This window comes from Thermobia domestica, chromosome 5, assembly GCF_964235325.1.
Source record: "Thermobia domestica chromosome 5, izTheDome1.hap1.1, whole genome shotgun sequence".
Lineage (NCBI taxonomy): Eukaryota > Metazoa > Arthropoda > Insecta > Zygentoma > Lepismatidae > Thermobia > Thermobia domestica.
The window spans coordinates 145,866,482-145,887,036 of NC_137458.1; the positions used below are offsets into that span (position 1 = coordinate 145,866,482).

At 30.2% G+C, this 20,555-nt stretch overlaps 1 protein-coding gene across 3 annotated transcripts in view; it reads right to left on the bottom strand.

Moving 5' to 3' along the window:
- Positions 1–3,328: 3,328 nt before the first annotated feature.
- LOC145686151 (sodium- and chloride-dependent GABA transporter 2-like) overlaps positions 3,329–20,555 on the bottom strand; it is a 193,897-nt gene continuing 176,670 nt past the window's right edge. For all 3 annotated transcript variants that reach the window (XM_081759143.1, XM_081759145.1, XM_081759142.1), the window contains exons 8-12: positions 16,393–16,630; positions 13,409–13,637; positions 10,950–11,059; positions 8,695–8,850; positions 3,329–6,138 (exon numbers count right to left, since the gene is read on the bottom strand). In XM_081759143.1, the coding sequence (XP_081615269.1) occupies positions 5,857–6,138; positions 8,695–8,850; positions 10,950–11,059; positions 13,409–13,637; positions 16,393–16,630 (1,015 nt within the window). In that variant the 3' untranslated portion in view covers positions 3,329–5,856. The remainder of the gene's footprint in view (positions 6,139–8,694; positions 8,851–10,949; positions 11,060–13,408; positions 13,638–16,392; positions 16,631–20,555) is intronic.

The following is a 20,555-nucleotide window of genomic DNA, read 5'->3' on the forward strand; positions in this document are numbered from 1 at the left end:
ATGAAAAGCCCTTTCTTTCAATGAAGATTGGAATACAGGGATTTGGTACAGGATACCCTGAAGTCCACAATTAGTCCTATCATTTTGTTAGCAACAGCTCCATATATGGAAATCTTCAAACCAATTGTTGCGACGAGTAACTCTTCATTGGATTTTCCCAGCAGAAAATATAGCGATATATCATACATGAATGGCCAAAATGTAGTCCTTTTCTGGCGACTGTGTCATTTCAAATGAATTTTGTTCACTGGGCTCACCCAATCTGATGCCACTTAATTATGTTCCCTAGAAATATCTTAAAGAAGGGATTTATACAACAAACCAGGAACCATTTATGCCTTGAAAACAAACAACAACTAAGAAAGTAAAAATAGATTGTCTTAAAGTTAATACATAAACACACGTCTGCCAACCTGTAACTAGTTTCATTATCCTGTTATTGTGAAATTGTTCACGTTGATGACAAAGCTAAGCCTAACTTCTTGCTTCACTACATCGTCAGAAACAAAGTAAAGTCCTCTCAGATGTTCCATATGCTTGGAGAAAAGATAAAAATCTGATTAAGCTAGATTTGGATAAGACATGCCAGTGAAACCAAAGCGCTGAATCTTTTACTGCACTAGTGTGAAGAGGAACATTGTAGTACCGAATGGGAGGCTACATTTATGTAAAATCTCTGCTTTCAAATTTGTGACAATGTTACATTGCCTATCAGAATTGGTAGTAGTACTCCTAGATAGGAATTCCAGATGCACTATACTACGAACGTGCTAGAATATTGTCATCATGAGAATACTGTTTGCCGATGCCACAATTTTAAACTTTTTAGTGAAGGGTATCCTTTATGGTGATATTCATGGAGGTGCTTTTGTTTTTAGGGTCAAAATTGTGTATTCAAGTCTTATTACGTGCAACAATGTTCAAGAATTTCTTGTTTTCAAGTTCATGAAGCTGAAACAACTGTTTGCAAATGTTCATTCTCTTCTATTCCTGTCAGGGATCAGCCTTTGTAGCACCCATCGTGCATTAAACTCAGGTATCACAGATATACGAATATCGCTAGACCCACTCCCATGATATGCCATAATAGCTCTGCCTGTATGATGCGCCAGTTCTCTCAAATCACTTCAATATATCAACATGATTGCGATGTGATTCGTCCATCGCAGTGAATGGTCTTCCACTTCGTTATTTTTCGACAGACAAAGGTTTACTCCCATTGGATTTTCTGTACGATCACGATCAACCCATCATACCATACTGATGTTTACACAGCCTTCCTCGTAAACAGCCGTCATTCCTCAATACATGTCAAAGGGGAACGGATTTCTGCTGTGAGAAATTAGATCCTGCACGCTGCTTCAGCGTCACCAACATAGTATTATTATAACCTGCCATGTTTTTTGTACACCCAATGGTGACAAATTTGAAATCCACATCATATAAAGAGAAAAGTGTCATTAATATAATGCAATTTGGCACATTACATATTTGTTTATATCCTGGAAAACTAACAGGAGTTACTTTCCAGCATGACCACGTATTATTATACAATAAACTATCTATGTTGTTGAAATTATTATTTGATAGTTTACAAATATGTCTTATTTTTGGTAATAGATGATTAAGTTGCTTATGCAGTTTTTAGGTACATTTCGAGCTCTTGTTCTTGTAGGATGATAAATTTTGTTTGCTTTGAAACGATTTTCCTTCGATAATCAGAACATATACTGAAAACAACAGTTTTGAAGTAGAATCATCGAAAATCTCGTTAATGCAGGTATTCTATAATATTCAACATATCACAAGATATTAAAAATACCTTGAATCCTATTTCTTATCCATTTTGCTATCAAACTACTGGGCCACTTCAAGAAAAGTTTTTCCTATATATATATATATAGTTCATATTTAGATGATCCATTTGTCTTCAAGTTTCAGTTAAAAATTAAGATAAAAAGATAAACAATTTTTGGGATAACGAAAAACAAAACTACATATAAATTAGATTTTTTTGGTACTCTTGGTTCATATTCACCCACTATACAATTACTGAAGTTCCTTTCTTTCAAAAAATATATTTTCAAAATTCTTTATTCATTTATTTCATTTTAATCATTATATATATATATGAATTTACAAGTATATACATCAAAATTCCATTTTATTAAAAACACTTCCACTTGCTCATAACATGGTATAAAAAATTAACAATTCTTGGTACACGTAAAATAGACTTAATATATACAAAATACATTTTTTAGCTTTCTTACATGTTTATTATTGCACGCGATCAACAATAGTTAACCTTAAATATTTCAGTGTTGGCAAAGTTGGTTGTACTTCTGAAATATATATATATATATATATCCTTATTAAATGTATGTACTATGAAGTATATAATCATTCGACTTTTAGTCTTTTAAAATCAAAAATCTTCCAAATTTGTTGATAATGGAAAAATTAGAAGTGAAGCATGACATGTACACAGAGGTACAGTTAAACCTATATACTTCGCCATTTCTATACGATACAAAGCCCATATACAGACTTCTCTTCAACTTTGTGACACTCACAGTTCTGAGGTAAATAACTGATACTACATAATAAAATCACAAAATATTCACAGAGCCTTGGGGAAATAACAATTAACTAAACAATACTAAGTTTGTTGAAGTTCAACTGATCCATAAAATAATTATTTTCAGTTAAAATCTTTCAAAGACACTCAATATTTGTTTTCTTCAAATATAAATGGTATATTCTAACATTATAAAATGAGATAACTGTGAAAATATAATTTTAAGTATCTATGAGTTTTAATAGTTACCTCTATTTTAACACGATATTTATAATATTTCAAATATTCTCTTTGTATAAAATATTTTGTATGAAATATTTTAACAACAATAAATATTGCGTCACAAAAAATGGTTTTAAAGAAAATTTTACAAACGTTAATTGTTATACTGATATATGCTTTTATATACTTGTGTGAAATAATTTACATTTTTGATCTTTTCATTGATATTTGAACTTATAAATAGAACATTAATTAGGGGAATATCTAGTACATAAGTACAATATTACGAATAGTATTGCATTCATCAATCCAGCTAATATTAATATTAATTATTTTAGAACAAAACTTGATACTTGAGAAAATTTACATACTATATATATAAATCTTAAATTTAAATAAAAACTTACAATAGCATACTTGTTATGTAGCGTTGCAAACAAAAGACATTACAGTATCATAAACATCCCAAAACAACCAAACTTTGGTATGTTCTACAAAGTAATAACACAACTGAGATAGATGGAGAAACTCATATCCAAAGTATCTTAGCGTCGAATACTACGATCCTTATATGATACATTTCGAACAAGTAGAAAGAAATTTACAAGAAATTGAAAATTTGATTTTCTTCAAAGGACTTTATTACGAAAAAAGTACCGAGATAAATACCATACCCAAGAATTGTTTAAGATATCAAATTGCTGTAAATTGCATTGATATCTTCACATCCATTGAAAAACAATCTCTGCAATTGAATGAGGTACTTAAGCAGCTTTTCGAAATGAAGGCTTTAAAAAAAATCAAATTTTCATTTCCTTGTAACTTTGTTTCTATTCATTCGAAATCCATCATATCATGATCATAGTATTAGACATTGAAGTATTTTAGATGTGCATTGATCCGTCCGTCTCACTTGCATTATTACTGCTGTAGAGGCCACCACAATTTGGATGTTCGTGATATTGTAGAGTCCTAGTTTTGCAACACTGAATAACAAATATGATACTGTAAGTTTTTGTTTGACATGTGTAACTGAAATTTGTAAAAAAACCGACCTTGCGCCATTTAAAAAAAAAAGAAAAGAAAAAACTTTTTGTTGGGTTGGCAGCACTGTTAATCTGGTAGTATCACAGAGTATACAAATAATGTATCCCTGCCAATATTTGATTGGTACAAAATTTCATCGTTTTATGCCTATTAATTTAAAAGGTACAAGGTGTATAGTCCACCCTATATACATATGCATATATATATTAAATTTAAAAGGTCAAATAAAGAAGTATAATTAAATAAGTTCAACAGAGATCTTTCTAGAAGGAAACATTCAATGTTACATTCACGCAGGCGCGTATTGTTATATCTACCAATGTTAGTAGACAATTAAGGAATCACAAAAACCTGTTACAACTTTATTGGAGCATAATGTGAAAAGTTCATCATTTGAATTTAATACTGTACAATGTACAAATTTCAGCATATCACTTAGATATCCTCCGCTCATGCAGATGCAATACTGAAGATGGCGAAGCGAGGCGGTCATGGTACTTAGCACCACGTCCCATGGAATTGCATATACTTAACAACAGATTAATGTCTCTAACTACTAGATCGTGTGCTAACAATGAGTATAGACTTTCCTTTCAAATAACTCCCCTCGACACTTCAACTAATCTGACAAAGAACATTCATGAACATTATATTCAAGACACTGAGGTTGAATACTGTATTAAATGCGAATGTGTAGCTTGCTCTTCTATAGCTAAAACAAAAAGTCAATACAAGTTTCCACCATCTTTAACTGAATCCTGAAATTTGTAGGTATGATAAGCGCCACTCTGTACATAGATACATTTATTTATACAAAATACAGTAAACTTCAAATTATTTATGACATTGAAAATATCAGTATTTTGACAAGTAACATATTTTGACATATTTAGGACACTTAAGATCTTAAAACGAAAAGATTGTGATCATGTACTACATTTTGGCAATTTGTTCAAATTTGTAATATTCCTAAATTTGTTCAAACTGAGAGTATTTGAGCCGGTTTTGATAAAATATTTTTGTTTGAAATTTGGAAAGGAAAAAAGAATGAACACCAAACTTGTCAAACAATCTATTGGTACAAAATTACAGTATTAAAAAATATCTCAATGTAGTTCGATGTTATATTTAAAAAGAGTTCTTTAGCAGAAAATAGTGCACATATAGCATTTAGTCTTAGAGTACTTATGCAAAATTTTGCTTAAAGATTGTCAGATGTTATATTTTATATTAGAATCCAATACTATGTGAAATTCAAAATATCTCTTCATTGAAATAAAACTTCATGCAATGCACTTTTACCATTAAGTTAACAAATGTAAAAATGAAACGTAGTTATATGAATCAGCTGGATGAAAGAAATATACAATAAAAGAAAAGCTGAACGAAATTAGCGCTTTCGATTGTCAGAATATTTTCATAGAAGAGAATGACATAAAATGTTGAAGCGTGAAGGTAATGCATTAGATTAAATTTTGTGTCAGATTGCTTCTACATATTCATAGTCTATTTCAATTAAAATATGTTTACAATTCTTATGAAATAATATCATGAATGCTTTTTTTTTCTGTCAATATTTTGGTCGAAATTAGATAAATCTTAAATTATTGTGTCAAATAGGAAACCACTCTTTCTAGTTAATTGTGCGAAGAAATTTTACGCTTCCTGTTATACAAAATTAACTTTTTTCAAGAAGTTTCTGTGCGAGGTGGTGGTTTGCAAAACAAATGTAGAAAAATAAAATTAATGAGCTATGATGTAATGAATAAAAACCTTTCTACATATTTCTATTTTCTAACAGTTTTTAAAATTAGTTAATTACTTATTTTTACTAAGAATACTGTATCATTTTGTAAGTAATTATTTCCATTTCACTTATTTGAACATAAAATACAACGTTTCTAACTTATCACTTGTTGTATTATTCAAATAAAAGAAAATCACATTCTCACTTTCAGACGACTTAACTGTTTCCTTTCCTATTACCATTATTCACAATTTACGCTTCAATCTTGCTCAAACCCTTTGTTGACTTTTCCACCATTTTGAAGTTCAATATTATCTTTACTCTTTTCTGTTTCCTTTTCAAGTTCAAACGTCTGATTATAGTGTCCATTCGTGGGTAATTGTTTCATTGGTTTACCGTCATATTCAAATTCTGGGTTACCAAGTTTATATTTGCCAATACTGATATGAACGTCTTTACTTTTCATTGGTGAAACTGATTTTAGCTTGCGCCTGTGTTCTGGTGCCCATTCTTGAGTAGGTCGTAAAAGATCCATTCCTTTCTGTAATTTAAAATGGTAAAAGATTACTGAAAGTACCGAATACTGAAATTTAAATAAATAAATAAATAAATAAATAAATAAAACTAAACTTTACGTTTATATATATATATATATATATATATATATATATATATATATATATATATATATATATATATGTATGTATAAACGTAAATATCAGTTTTGCTCATTAGATTGACTCTGAAAATGTGGTATACAAATAAATTCAGTAAAAATAAAATAGAATTTCTTCAATCTGATTTAAATTACACGATGAGCAAAACAATGCGCTTGTTGTAAAAAGTATATGCACTTTGGTTTCATCAGGCACTATCTTGCTTGTCGCAGTAAAGGGAAGTACTTTCAGTAAAACTTCATCAGATAGGATGGATAATAATTAGAAAGAAAAGAAAAATTAAAGAACAGAACACTAATTGTGAAGCTGCCAGTTTAGCGTCATATTCAAATACACAGTCACGTGATAGTGTTTCCAGGTTAAAGATAAAAAGTTTAGTCTAATAAGACAAAACTAACGAAACGATTTTATCGAAAGAATTCAGAAGAAAAGAGAAATCATAAACAAAGAAAGGAATTTGTGATCTAAAATAGTAGAAAAGGAATAAAAAGAATTGAAAAATATAGATTATGAAGTCATAATGAAAGAAATAAAGCCAATAATAACAGATGGTAGAAAATGAAAAGTATGAGAAAAAATAATAGTCATAAGAGAATGGTAAAGATTTAAGTAGAAGTACGGAAAATACAATGAATATAGTGAAGTGGATTATTACAGACGGTTAAGATCGGGGTCGGTTAATGGACAGAATAGTAATGGATCTTTCCGTATCGTTCTGAGGGACGTGGGAAAAGTCTGGATGAAGGATTTTGAGAAAACGTACGTAGAAGGTGTAAAAAAAATTACTCTTGAGATGTATTGTGCATTCTGGGACAGAAATATGATAAATTTGACCGTTGCAATAATATCAGTAATTATTAATGTGATCGAAAGAAGAGTTAGAGTTGTTGATACAGTATTGAAGGATGCATTTAAGGGTTAAATGGAATTGGGAAAATTGCAACTAATGGAACAGAGGAATACATGTGTTATTTCTAGACCTCGTAAATTATTGTATCATCAAACAAGTATGGAAATATTTTATCATGAAAAATAAAAGTAGCAAGAAAAAATAATTATCCCGTGAAAAGGGAATAAAATATCAACTGCACTTCCTATGGAGCTTATAGAAGACTGTGTGTTACTTCAGATTCTTTTAGATACCTTAGACTACTCTCAAAGCGCTTGAAAATTGATATTATCACTATCACTACAAGAAAGGTTAAAAATTAAGAGCTGGATTTCTTGTTACTTCCTGTCTCCTGAAACCAAATTTTGAGATTACCTTGTTTATTTCCGACCTTTCGTAGGTGTTAATCATAATGTAAACCTAAATTATGCTCCGTTGGTTATCAAGAGGGGAAAAATCTATTGCAGAATTCAGGGTATACTTCACAAAGGAAACTATACTAAGTTCTTCTCTTTCTGGTTTTGTTTTGATTTGATTGGTCTGTGCTCTTTGTACACTATAAACTCATAAATATGAAAGTATCATTGGGTATTTGGAAAATAAGGATCATAACTCCTAGCTTTATCCGTCTCTATAGCCTCGCTGCTGAAATAGACGTTAAACTTAATATCAACTCAATACCTAGCTTTATGTTCTTTCTTTTTTCTTTTTTCTTTTTTATTACATGTATAACGTCTTTGTGGCTACCCTTTTGCGAGTTTTCTTTCCAGTTACTTCACATTGTTTTAGGATTTGCTGTTTTCTTTTCTTTTTATATTTTTATTTTTTGTTAATTGTATGTGAATACGATATAATATTTCTTAGTAACTGTATATTTTAATGTTACTAGAAGTTTCTTTTGAGGCTAGTATAACAGAAGAAAATAAATACTAACTTATCTATTTCCTAGTAAGTAGGTTTAAGCGAAAAGAAATATTGCTTTCCAGAAGCAGCTAATAGTATAACTAATACTGAAAGGTTTCTAGGAACAATATCTAGCAAATAATTCAAAAGTGACAGGTACCATCCGTCATGAAGTCATTTTCGATTAAAGATTTCCGAACATTTGATGTTAGAAAAGAAATCTTTAGAAGGATAAACTAAATAATAATTTGAACCATTTTAGGCAAAATAGTGATATGCAATTTACATTACGACAGATCGACGAAAGCATGTAATAAAATCACAATGAATTACTATTTTTCAAAAAATATAAGATCTTTAAGAAAAGGAAATGCATATGTGGGAATTATTAAAGTAATATTTTTCTGTGTGCTACCATACATTCAACTTTCATAGGTACTTAGCTGCATTGATTTATGTTTATAATAATCCATAAAAACATTGATAAATAATCAAATATTTACAATGAAATTTTTCCTTAAATTTTAATTTAAAATCATCATGCATCCATCTAGATCTTCACATATGAACGTAAAATTGTAGATCATGTGTTGCATACAGATAAAAATGTGTTGGGAGTGTTTCTCACCTGCTTTCCTCGTGCAAATCGATAGACTGCAAATACAGGCATAAGGATGACTGATGCTATACCCAAAAGCCATCCTAAACCATCCACCCAACCGGGAAATATGTATTTTCCGTAATACGCTGGAGAAAAGTGGTAAAAGTTGAAAACTAATATTGCCTGTGAAAAACAAAGTACGTTAATTAGTTAAAGTTTTATTACCATTTCGTGATTTCGATAAGGAAAATTATATACAATCACTTTGGTATGATATCTCATATTTTAAAAATGAAACAAGTTTTCAGTAAAACCTTGAAAGAGACAAATAAGAGACATTTTTGTAACAAGTGTTACTTATACTATTAATTTTCTTTTAAGTATATTATAAAGTAGACTTGTTAATAATTAAATATATTTTTTGTACATAAGCCTATATTGCTTGTAATGTGACCTTTGCATACTACAAATATATATAAATTTCAGAACCTTTACATCTCGCAAAGATGAAGATCGTACTACAAATGAATCAGGTTTATGCACGAAAATATATTACAAGTATATGTAATAATGTACGTAAGGCATTTAATGTACTTGATTAATCTAATTAGTCATATGACAATTTTGTATAGGCGATAATGCCCAGTGGACGGATAGAATATGCATTGCAACCTCAATTTATCCGACTATAAATAAGCTGTAAGTTAGGTAACTGAAAATCTTTGCATTACATGTGGATTGAAATGTCAAAATTGTATTAAGCACTGATTAACAATGTATATAAAACATTCATAAGATATGTATTCTAATTTCTTTATATCTTTGTAATATGCGTTTCAATTTAACAGTAACAATTTGTGTAGAAATAAGTTTAAATCGGTTGTTTCCTTCTTTTATTAATATATGAACTCACAACTGTCAAAAGGTGTTCTCAATATATGGACACTGGGTTATCCAAGCACAGCAGTTAGGTTGTGGTGCAAACCACGTGGTCTGAGTGAAGAACACCGACTACAGACGAGAGAGGGTGTTGGCTGTTCTGGGAAACGGACTGGGTGGTTAACACATCGGCACGCTATGCCGGAGATCGTGAATTCGAGTCTCGGTGCAGTCAATCACTTTTTCACTTTTTGTATGTTATTGAATTAGCACCTACAGAGGATTTGGTGTGTAAAAAATAAGTTTAAATCGATCGTTTCCTCAATGTAAGACCTAATTAATTGAGATTTGATTTATATATTCTTAAGTTCTTCTGAATCAAAGATATAAATATAACGTGCACTATAGTCGAATAAAGTACATGGAACAGTTCCTAGAGAAAAGGAAAGAAGCATAGTATGTATAGAGAGAATTGCCTAAAAATAGAAAGTTATGCATTATTTCTAAAATCTTATTCGTGCTCGATCTAATGGAATTTGAAGCACAAAAGGAGGGAAAAAGGTACTATATATATATATATATATATATATATATATATATATATATATATATAGTAGTAGTAGTAACTTTGCCTCTGATATCCTAAACATCTAAAGAATAAGTATGCTTTAAGTGAATACTGCGCAGGAAAAGTAATAAAACAAGATCTGTACATGATATGACAATTTTCTTGGTAAAAATTAAACTTTTGTTTTGAAAAGACTGTAAGTCATCAAATCAACAATGCTTATTTAGTTAATTTTATTTCTTATTCTACAAAAATAGGCATGTTCATATAAAAATGAATGAAGTTTATACAGTATTAAATCTGTAAATAGAATCCCAGAATTACTGAAATCTTTATTTTGAGATGAACATCAAATAAAATTAAGTAACTAAATTTGTTGATGTGTCAATTTATACCCTTTTTCAGAAGAAAATATTCTTTTTAGAAAAATCTTTAAAATTGCATTTTTCTTTTACAACATCGTCTGATTATAACTTTCGGGATCACATAAATTGGGATGCTTATATAGTTGTTGAATAACTAAATTAAATTGAAAGCTATTGGAAACATAAGTTAAGCCGCTGAAACTGAGTTAAACAACTTTGTATATACAAAAATATTTTTGAACATTGGAGTATTTAAATATTCTACCTTATGTTCTTGTCATTATCCGATTTGCTTTATTTTATAATTTTATTTTTCTTTCCCAGTGTGGTGTTGCAAATTATCAGATACTGAATATATAAAACTAAACTTGAAATTTCAGTTCAAAATCGTATATGTTTTTATATATATATTTAAAAGTACTAGTAATAATGATTTTTCTCTAATTATAATTATTTCCAAATTCACTTACCAACAAAACAAGCGGAGAGATGAAACTCCATGAGAAAAGCCAATAAATCCTTACAATTCCTGTGAGCTTCATTTTCATCTCTGCAATGTTATCCAGGAACTTACGACAACCTAAAATTGCAAAGTATTTTTTTTTAAAATATGTAATGCTCTCTTTCATTACATCAAACTTCTAAATGTATAATTACCTTTTATTTAACTGCTTACCAAAATCAATTTCATGATTTTCGAAATTATTGATCTTAAGCAAATATTTAATTAATCAAAGGAATTCATATAAAACCATCTGTTTCTTATATCTAGTATAATTGGTAAGTTCAGAAGGTTCCGTTCTTCACATAATAGTTACTATTTATTCACTATCCTTTGTGTGTGTTTCATTGACATGTTCTGTACTATTTAGACTACGTATACAACCCAATAGTCAAAATAACACAAAAGCTTAAACCAAAGGAATAACATTAAGAAGATTCAGTAACAGGTTATCGAATTTAATATCTAGATCGATGAAAACGGAACTTTAGTATTGAAATTATTTTGGTGGGAAATGATATATATAGTTTCGTAAAAGTATGTCGCTAAGCATTAGCCCGCTTTGAAGTGTTTTAGTGCTAAATCACGACCCTGTTGTCAATACACTGTCTATTAGTAGTAATTATGTAGATGCTTTCTTGATGTTTTGGGGATAATGATAATAACTGATGCTGAAGATCAGCAATGAGACATGTGTAATATGTGGTGAAAGCAATAGTAAATAAATAACACTATCAGATAACTATTTTGAAACTAATGTGTCTATTAGTAAATTCTAAATACTTATCATATTTCTTTCTAGCTCAATAGTATTTCTTGAATCGTTTTTTCTCTTACTTTCTTTATTTTTTCCATCCTTTTTTTTCTTAGTTTTGAGTTTTCGCAAGGGGATGACGTATTATTGGCCTGCCGAAAGCTCTTGATTCTAGAGGCTTTCCAACGAATATTCCGTGCGTATTTTATATGCCACGTGGTCCTCCTATTTAGACACTCGACCTAATTATTTCTATTATAGTTAGGTAACCTACAGCGGAGAATTAGCGTTTTTTCTATTGAATATTGGAAAATTTATATAAAACTTCATCTTAATGCTTGTAAGTTATAAATGGTTATTTCTTATTTAAACTAATAGAGTAACGCAACTAATTATTTATTGAAATAATTTTATTTTTACGTAAATGTATTAACATTTTTATAAATGAAATTTTGAGTTAAAGCTTATAGGTATAAACCCAATGGGTAATTATTTACATTCTTCTAACTTATATATGTATATATTAAATTCAAAAAAAAAAAAAAAAAAAATCAGATCAAATCAGGACAACGGACAACAAAATATATAGTCATGATTAGGACTAGAAATTTTAGGTGCAGTTTTCATAGGAAGAGATTAAGGGAAAAATGCGCTAAACTAAGGCAGTAAGGTTTTTATTTCCCTCAACTATTTTGACAATTATTCTTATATCTCATTGAGAAGAGCTTAAAATGAAACACGTACTTTTACATAAGTTGTAACCTGAGGAAGGATCTATTAAAAATATTAATCACATCTAAGTTGTTAAATGTAAACGTGTTTTGTTTTGAGATAAAAAGGCCTTTATAGATGTTAAAGGTTTCTCTATATTCATGGGTCAAATTTCGTATTTACTCGGAATGGCAACTTTGAAGATATTTCAAACTGCAACGTCACATATTTGCAACCATAAATAACAAACTTCTGCCTGCAAATCTTAATCCCTATCTGAAGAGGTTTATGTGCTTTGGAAATTACACCTGCGATTTTTGGACCTAGAGGAGGTATAAATTGCTTGATCTTGTGAAAAGTCTTGGACAAGGAACAGCACATTCAAACCACGATAACAGAGAAATTTGGAATAAACTTTTTAAAAAGTACCAGTAAAAGAAGAAGAAAAAGGAGAAAAGGGGAGTGAGTACAGATTAACGGAATAAAGGGATAAAGGAGAAAATGGTGCTGAAAAAATATGTCTATTACCAAATGGAAGTAACATTTTATATACCGAGTACTTTCGGAAAGCACGCTTTTACTCTAAAAGAAGAAAATGCACACCAAAAATTCTTGATCTAGTCATGACAAAACAACAGGATAAAAATAATATTTGAAAACGTCAATATTAAATGAGATTAAATAATGTTGCAAATAAGAACATACAAACAATAGAAGAATCATATAAATGGAAAGTATCAAATTTTACATTTCTCATCAAGCCTGTAGTAGATACCTATAGATTTTTAAAAAATGCAAAAAACTTACCAACGAATAATAACTTTGATAATGAACAAGTTAAGAGTTAAATAATTCTAATACATTTGACACTTATAGATCAAAAGAAACCAAATTGGGAATATAGAAAAAAAAAAAAAAAACTTAATATTCATTAAAAGAATGATTATGATTCATTCACTTACCATATACCCAAGCTACAAGGCCTAGCTCTGCTAGTCCTATTAGCAGAATTGACCATGATGCTGAGTTCCAGTCTAGAAGTGTGAACATATAAATTCCACCGTCAAAACACATGGAAAGTCCGCAGACGAAACAGAGAAATCCCATACCTATAACTACTTTGTACTTGTGTTCCCTGAGCTGTGGCCATTGATCCTCGACAGCTGTCACCAAAGTTTCTAAACCAGCAAACTGTAGGATAAAACATCAAAACTAAAGTATGTTAAAAAGAAATATTGTAAGATATTTGTTAACATAGTAACAGGTTTTCAATTGTTGATTATAGTCCCTGTATTGCATCATTATTTTATCTCTTTATAATTAGTTGTTGCTACTAAAATTTCTTCTTAGCTATTGTTTCCTAACATTATTACCATATTAGTTTTAAAAAATAGATAGTTGATTCCACAAGCAACATTTTTCTTCTTGAGAAAACAACATTGAGTCTATTCTAACATGGTGGCCAATATTTTTCTTCTTGATAACAGTGACGTAACTAATGAGGGCAAACGGGGCTTTTGCGCCGGACGCCGGATTGGAGGAGAGCAAAACTGAGTAAATATTTATTTTCACTATAACGCAAGGAAAGGAGTTTTAGCAAACTAAAGATCATAAAAAATACCTCAGAAACTTAACAGGACAACAAAGACTCATCAACCTTAGGATCATATCCATAGAGCATAAGTTAGCTTCAAAGCTATCTTTTGAGCACATTATAAAAACCTTTGCAGCCAAAAGAGATGGCAAAGTTAAATTTTAGTTCCATATTTTTGTGTTTTCATTTAACTTACATCAATTTAAGAGATTTGTAAATTGTTCGAGTATAATACTCGAGACAACAGCTTGACTGTCATAATTAAATAACAAACTATTGATTCATTATATACACATTCACATCAGGATATAATTCCAAAAACATTGTAATTTGCAGTTGTTATAATAAGACTATAAGAATATGTCAAGCATGCTATTCTCAGATTATTTGGCAATCAAATACTAATTAGTTTGCCGTTTTATCTTGTACTAAAAATTAAATTATATACTGCAATTTTGAAATCAAGTGTTATCACTTGAGGAAAAGATGGAATAGGAAAATTACTGTGTGATGTCAATATTAGGTATAGTCGGGGAGAGTTTTGGTTTGTTTGGTCAGGGGAGGGGGGCTAAGGCTAGTTCTTGCCCCGGACAACAAGTAACCTAGTTGCGTCGCTGCTTGATAAACAATTATATTGTTTTAACGACATAAACATTTTAACGACGGGTAAAGAAAAATATAAAAAGAAGGCAGTAAAACCTTATAAAATTTTTTGATACGGCACTTAATAACAAACGGTATTTATGTTGTATTCAGAAGCATAGCTAATAGATACAACATATTTTTATGGTCAAGTTTTTCTACACTTATAGAATTGAGAGATAGTTATATGTAGAATAAAAATTTTTAATTTTATGTTAAAAATTGATTTTCAAAGATTAATATTATAGTGTGTATTATATGCACTCCTATCTAGTCTTTACCGATTCTGTATCGTATAAATGTGCTCAACCAATATAATAAAATACTAAGTAAAAATATGTAAATATTTCTCATAACACTATTACCAACACTAATCGAATTTTATGTAATGTGATCCAAGAATAAAATTTCTGTACAAATCGTTTGTCGTATTGAGTTTGTTAGTAATATTGTTTAATTAATCACTAACTTCTAATTACTACTAACTGTTTTGTGATTCAAGGATGTATTGCAGGGTAAACTTGTTTCGAAAGAAAATGTCTAAAGTGAAGCTGATATGCTAAGCAATGGAATTTAAACCGATTCGTTCATGCATTAAATATTTGAGTAGAAAATACAATAAAGATAAATATAGAGTCATTCATAATTCCCGAGATAGCACAGCAACAAACTGAGACAGAGCAGAAATGAAACGATCAACCAAAAGAAGAAACTATCCAAGTTTTAATGTGTAATAGGAACCGCAGCATAGTTGGAGAGTTTACCAACAGAGGGTAGTCGTAACAAATCACTGGTTAAAAATAATCTCTTTTTTTTTCCTTAAAATTTGTTAAATCAAAGTCTGTTGTGACGATGCAGATTTCGTAATAAATTTCAAGCAGTAGCACCTGGAGATTAAACTATTCATACATAATACACCAGAGGAGATTGGATCGCTCATGCAGTCATGGACAATGACCATAACATACATTGGAAACAGTGACATCGCCAACTTTAATTTCTTGGGGGGGGGGAGAAAAGCAAGAGGAGGGGTAGCTATGTTTTTGTCTACCGAAAATAGTTTTAAATTACTTGACCTACATTACAATAAAACATGTCTGGGGAGTATTTGTGAGCAGACAAAGTTACTGGGGTGCTCACCCCACTTGTTCACTCTAGCATCCTTACTGATTAGAACGTGTGTGACAAGAACCTCAAGATACATGAGTGACGCTTGCCGAGTTACCAGGAGCACTTATATCGAGTACTTGTAAGATATGTAAGAATATTGGAGAGATTCTGCAACTTTTCACATGAATAAATTCGTTTTGCCCCTCATGGTTGTTTTAATAATAATGTTCGAAATCCTAGATCGAATTATAAATAGAATTGTAATTGTAATGTGGCTAAGGAAGATAAGGAAGACGTATGTGCCTATTATGCTTAGATAAGATAAATGTAATACAACCTAGTGAATATAGATAAAGTATTTTATACGAAGAAATGTGTATAATAGTTTGCAGTCTAGTAAAAAGCCGCATTTACTTAAGGACCAAATATATTTTAGAAAGGATAAAGAAAACGCAACTTATTTTCAAAATTTTGTGTAATTCTAACTATATCATATCAAGTTAAATGCTAAAGAATTAAGTTTTTTAAAATTCAATTCTTTCTACAAACATTCTCAATTAATTTGTTTTTAAACTTTTAAACTTTAATTAAAATGTATACCTGACTTCCAAGTCCTAGCGTAAATAACATGAGGAAGAACAGCACAGCCCAAAGCTGAGGAACAGGCATATGCAACACAGCTTCTGGATAAGCAATAAAAGCTAATCCTGGTCCAGATTGTACAACCTCTTGTACAGGAACTTGCATTTGTTTGGCCATAAATCCCGTAATTGAAAAAATTACAAAACCAGCAAATACAGATGTACAACAATTGGCTAAGGCAACAATAACAGCATCTCTGGAAATGAAATTAGAAGAAAATAAGTTGTATAGCTGTAGCTTAATACTTGCAATAAAGTCTCTACATACGATTAATATATCAGTGGCTCGGGGGAAAGCAATGGTAAGCGCCACATCAGGTGAAATTGAGTTATTAGATGAAATGGGTTAGGATCGGACCACAGAGCAGTATGCAGGTAGTTTAATTTACGAATTATACCTGCAGATGGTAGGGGAAGCTTGGTTACTATATATTATTATATCACATTGCATGGGAATGTTGAATTTCTTTCCCAGTTTACTCGCAAGTTAGAAAAGATGGCATACCATTGTCTTCCCAAGAGCCGCTCATATATAGTGATATATCAAAAATAACATGCCTCAATATTGATACTTGAGGATCCTAGTGATGATAACTCCATTAACTCCAGAGTTAGGAAATCTTCAAACTGAAGTTTTCGCAATATAAAATAACATTAGTATATTTTTCATCCCATTCAGTTTTGTCAATATTAGTATAATATGGACAGAAAAACAGATTTTTTTACATAAAATACATCTGAATACTGTTCATACTAGCTTTATACTATGTGTAATTTAAATCTTTAAAAAAACTCTTACCAAATCAAATACTTATCGTCAGTAGCCTATTTACGATTTTCTTTTGGGGAGGGCTTTGCTAACTTTCGGGAGGGGCTTTGTCTGAAAATGTGAAAATTCAGCAAGATATTTCATATACTTTACTATAGCAAGTAAGATTTCGGGGGGGGGGGGCTTAAGCCCGGAAGCCCACCCTAAATACGCCAATGCTTATCGTTAATCGTTATTGTTATTAATAATCTGTGTTACAGTTCCCCCAATAACACACCAGACACATTAAGTTCATCAAATAATGTGACTGAAGGCTATGATATATTGCCGAAGCTTTAACACTGATTTTTAATAATTAGTGTTTGCTTTGGCCAAATTTTATTTTTATACAAAATACATGTATAAAACTTTAAAACGGTCTTTCTTCTTCTGTAATCATTATTTTCATCTTTGCAATATTATCCAAGAACTCAGAAAAGGCATAAAATTACAAATTAAACCCTGTTACATATCTCTGTGATACATATTGGAACAACTTTACACAAGACGCATGAGAAGGCCATTTGCATAACTAAGTATTAAGAAATTACACTTGCAACGTCTAGTGTTCAAAAATATGCTCTCAATATAGTTACAGTAAAAGCTTGTTTTTAATACATATACACTGTAACAAACTAAGTTTAGAAATATTTAATGGATTTATATGATTGAGTCATTATACTAAGGCTAATTACAATATTTCAAGAACATACCCTTATTTTGTTTAAATTATACACCAACACTAATACAATAAGCGTTAAGTGGGAATAACAATAATTGCGCAACAAGGCGGACCTATATTCACATATTTGTATATTATAGGATATCAATACGGACATGTTAAAAGATACGTCCCGTTTAGCAGCGAGACTATATGAGACGTGGACCTACTGATTAACGTGGAATCTGAACCACATAAGCTTCCATCGGGAATCGAAACAATAACATAGAGTATAATTTATTAACATTTTAAATACATTTTACCATACCATATCATCAATAATATTACTATTTAATCAATAACATATAATTTATTAAGATTTTTTTATACATTTTACCTTCGTACTATTAAATGCTAAAATGCTGTGCATTACATTTCGTGCATCAAAATTTTTTGAATGAGCATTATCATAAAACTTCATGCCATGTAGCGAAATAAAAATTTAAACTGCTTTTCTTAATTATTCTATTTCACTCGATATTTGATTTTTCTACTTAAGTAATCCTAGTCGTATTATTGTCAGATTTGTTTAGTGTAAACGTAATTTTCTTCTTCTCTCTGACCTTCTTTCGTTTCTTTTTTTAAAAAAAGTTCTGCTTCGGACTATTTTACCTTGTTCAATATATATCATTTTCCAATTTTTTTAGTAGGACTACTTTGAATTGAGCAATTTGTACTAGATAACTGGATACTATTGTTTTAAATAGTTTAGTTTAATTTAATGTTTTATGGTTATGATCCGAGGCTAAGAAGTACGATGATGATGAAAATTATCTCAGTGTAAGAAAACAAGAGGGAAATGAAAGAGAAATAGAGAACATTAAACATCAGAACAATCTGAGGATATTGGTGCTAGCATCCAATATAAAGTAGTGGGATTATTAGAATCATTTGATATTTTCCACCAGCTTTGCATTTTCATCTTTTCTATGTTGTGAGGATGATTCATTACTAATTCGAAACTTTAACCTCTACGGTCCCTTAGTACATTCATTTTAATACTACGTAAATATATGTTGTTTCATTTCAATCGCATCCTTACACGTTTTGCTATTCAAGTACTTATTCGAGAACACATTTAGTGCACTCTGGGTCTATTGGATGGCAGCATTGAGCACACAGTGTGAGATTTAGAAGAATAGTTGCAGCAAGAGAGGAAAGAATTGAAGGTCCTGACAAAAAAAAAAAAAAAAAAAAAAAAAAATGAGTATATTCTTTTATTTACCTTCGGCATGGTTCAAAAAATTATTTTCTTGTAATTTAATATCAATTTCTTGATATAAAGGTATTATTTGTAGCAGAGACGTTCTGTACATTTCAGAACTGAGTAAAAACTACCATGTACTCAAATGAGTACTTTGGTACTTACGTATACATATTATTCCCTTGTACTCATTTGAGTACTTTTCATATTGCTAGATATTTTTTATCTCTCAAAAGCTATTTCAAGTTTTGTTTTAGTTGCATTTAGAAATAAATATGCATTAGATGCTGGATTAAGAAGATATGTTAAAAGCAGTTGAGATATAAATAATGTAATAAAATAGGCTTGTATTGTAATATTCTCTTTATAAAGTTTTACATCTATTTATGCTACGGGTGTAAGCCGTAATTGAGGTTACCGACCATAACGTTGATTTTATCCTTTCTCTGTTCATGCTTTTAACTTGTTTTCCGATTAAGTAGTGCTAATGAAAGGTGTAACTGCTGGAATATCATGAGAGGTGATCACTACTATAATTTCTAAACATTTCTATATTAAATTGCGCTCTTTCATTGTTTTAATTTTACCAGTTTTTCTTTGCTTGCGACTAAATTCAAGTAACTTTCTTTTATGGAGAAATGTTTAGCAGTAGCTACTTAAATTCTAAGGAATTGTTCTTAATTTATTTCAGGATCTTATAGAAGAAAAGTACTGCATAATCCTGATCACATTTTACAAATTTAGGTAATGTCCTAGTGACATTTCAATATCAGACGACAATGAGGCCAGCAATAGTGATTTCACATTGAATGAAACCAGCACCAGTACTGTATCAGAGTATGATGCTCAGCAGACTAAGATGGAATTAGATTCAATTCCAAATGAAGCACCAAAAGGAGACATGATATGGGAACACATCATGTATGAATTAGATCAATGTGATAGTTAAGGACAATAAGAGTGTTCTCGTTAAAGTTATTCTCGTGATGTAAAATATATGATTGATCTAATGAAACATTGACGGTACATGATTATAATAGCAGCTTATCTTATAAGGTACTGAAGGTAAATATACAATTAATACATTTTTTTTGTTTCCTATTTTCTTAGGATACATCACAACAATATAGCCTACTTTCTTCTAACTTTGTTGTAAACACTATAACATTTTCGTCATTAACATTCGATTTTTCATTTAACATTTGCAAAAAGTCGTTTATGGTATGGAGTGAATTCAACCAAATTCTCAGGAGTAATTATATTCATACTGAATGGATCTTGAATGATATTAAAAGAAAGAATTCTGCTTAAAAACGAAGGCAAATAAATTTTTATTGATAATTAGTTGCTAATATTTGCCTCATTCTAGCAAAAACATCTAGTACGCCC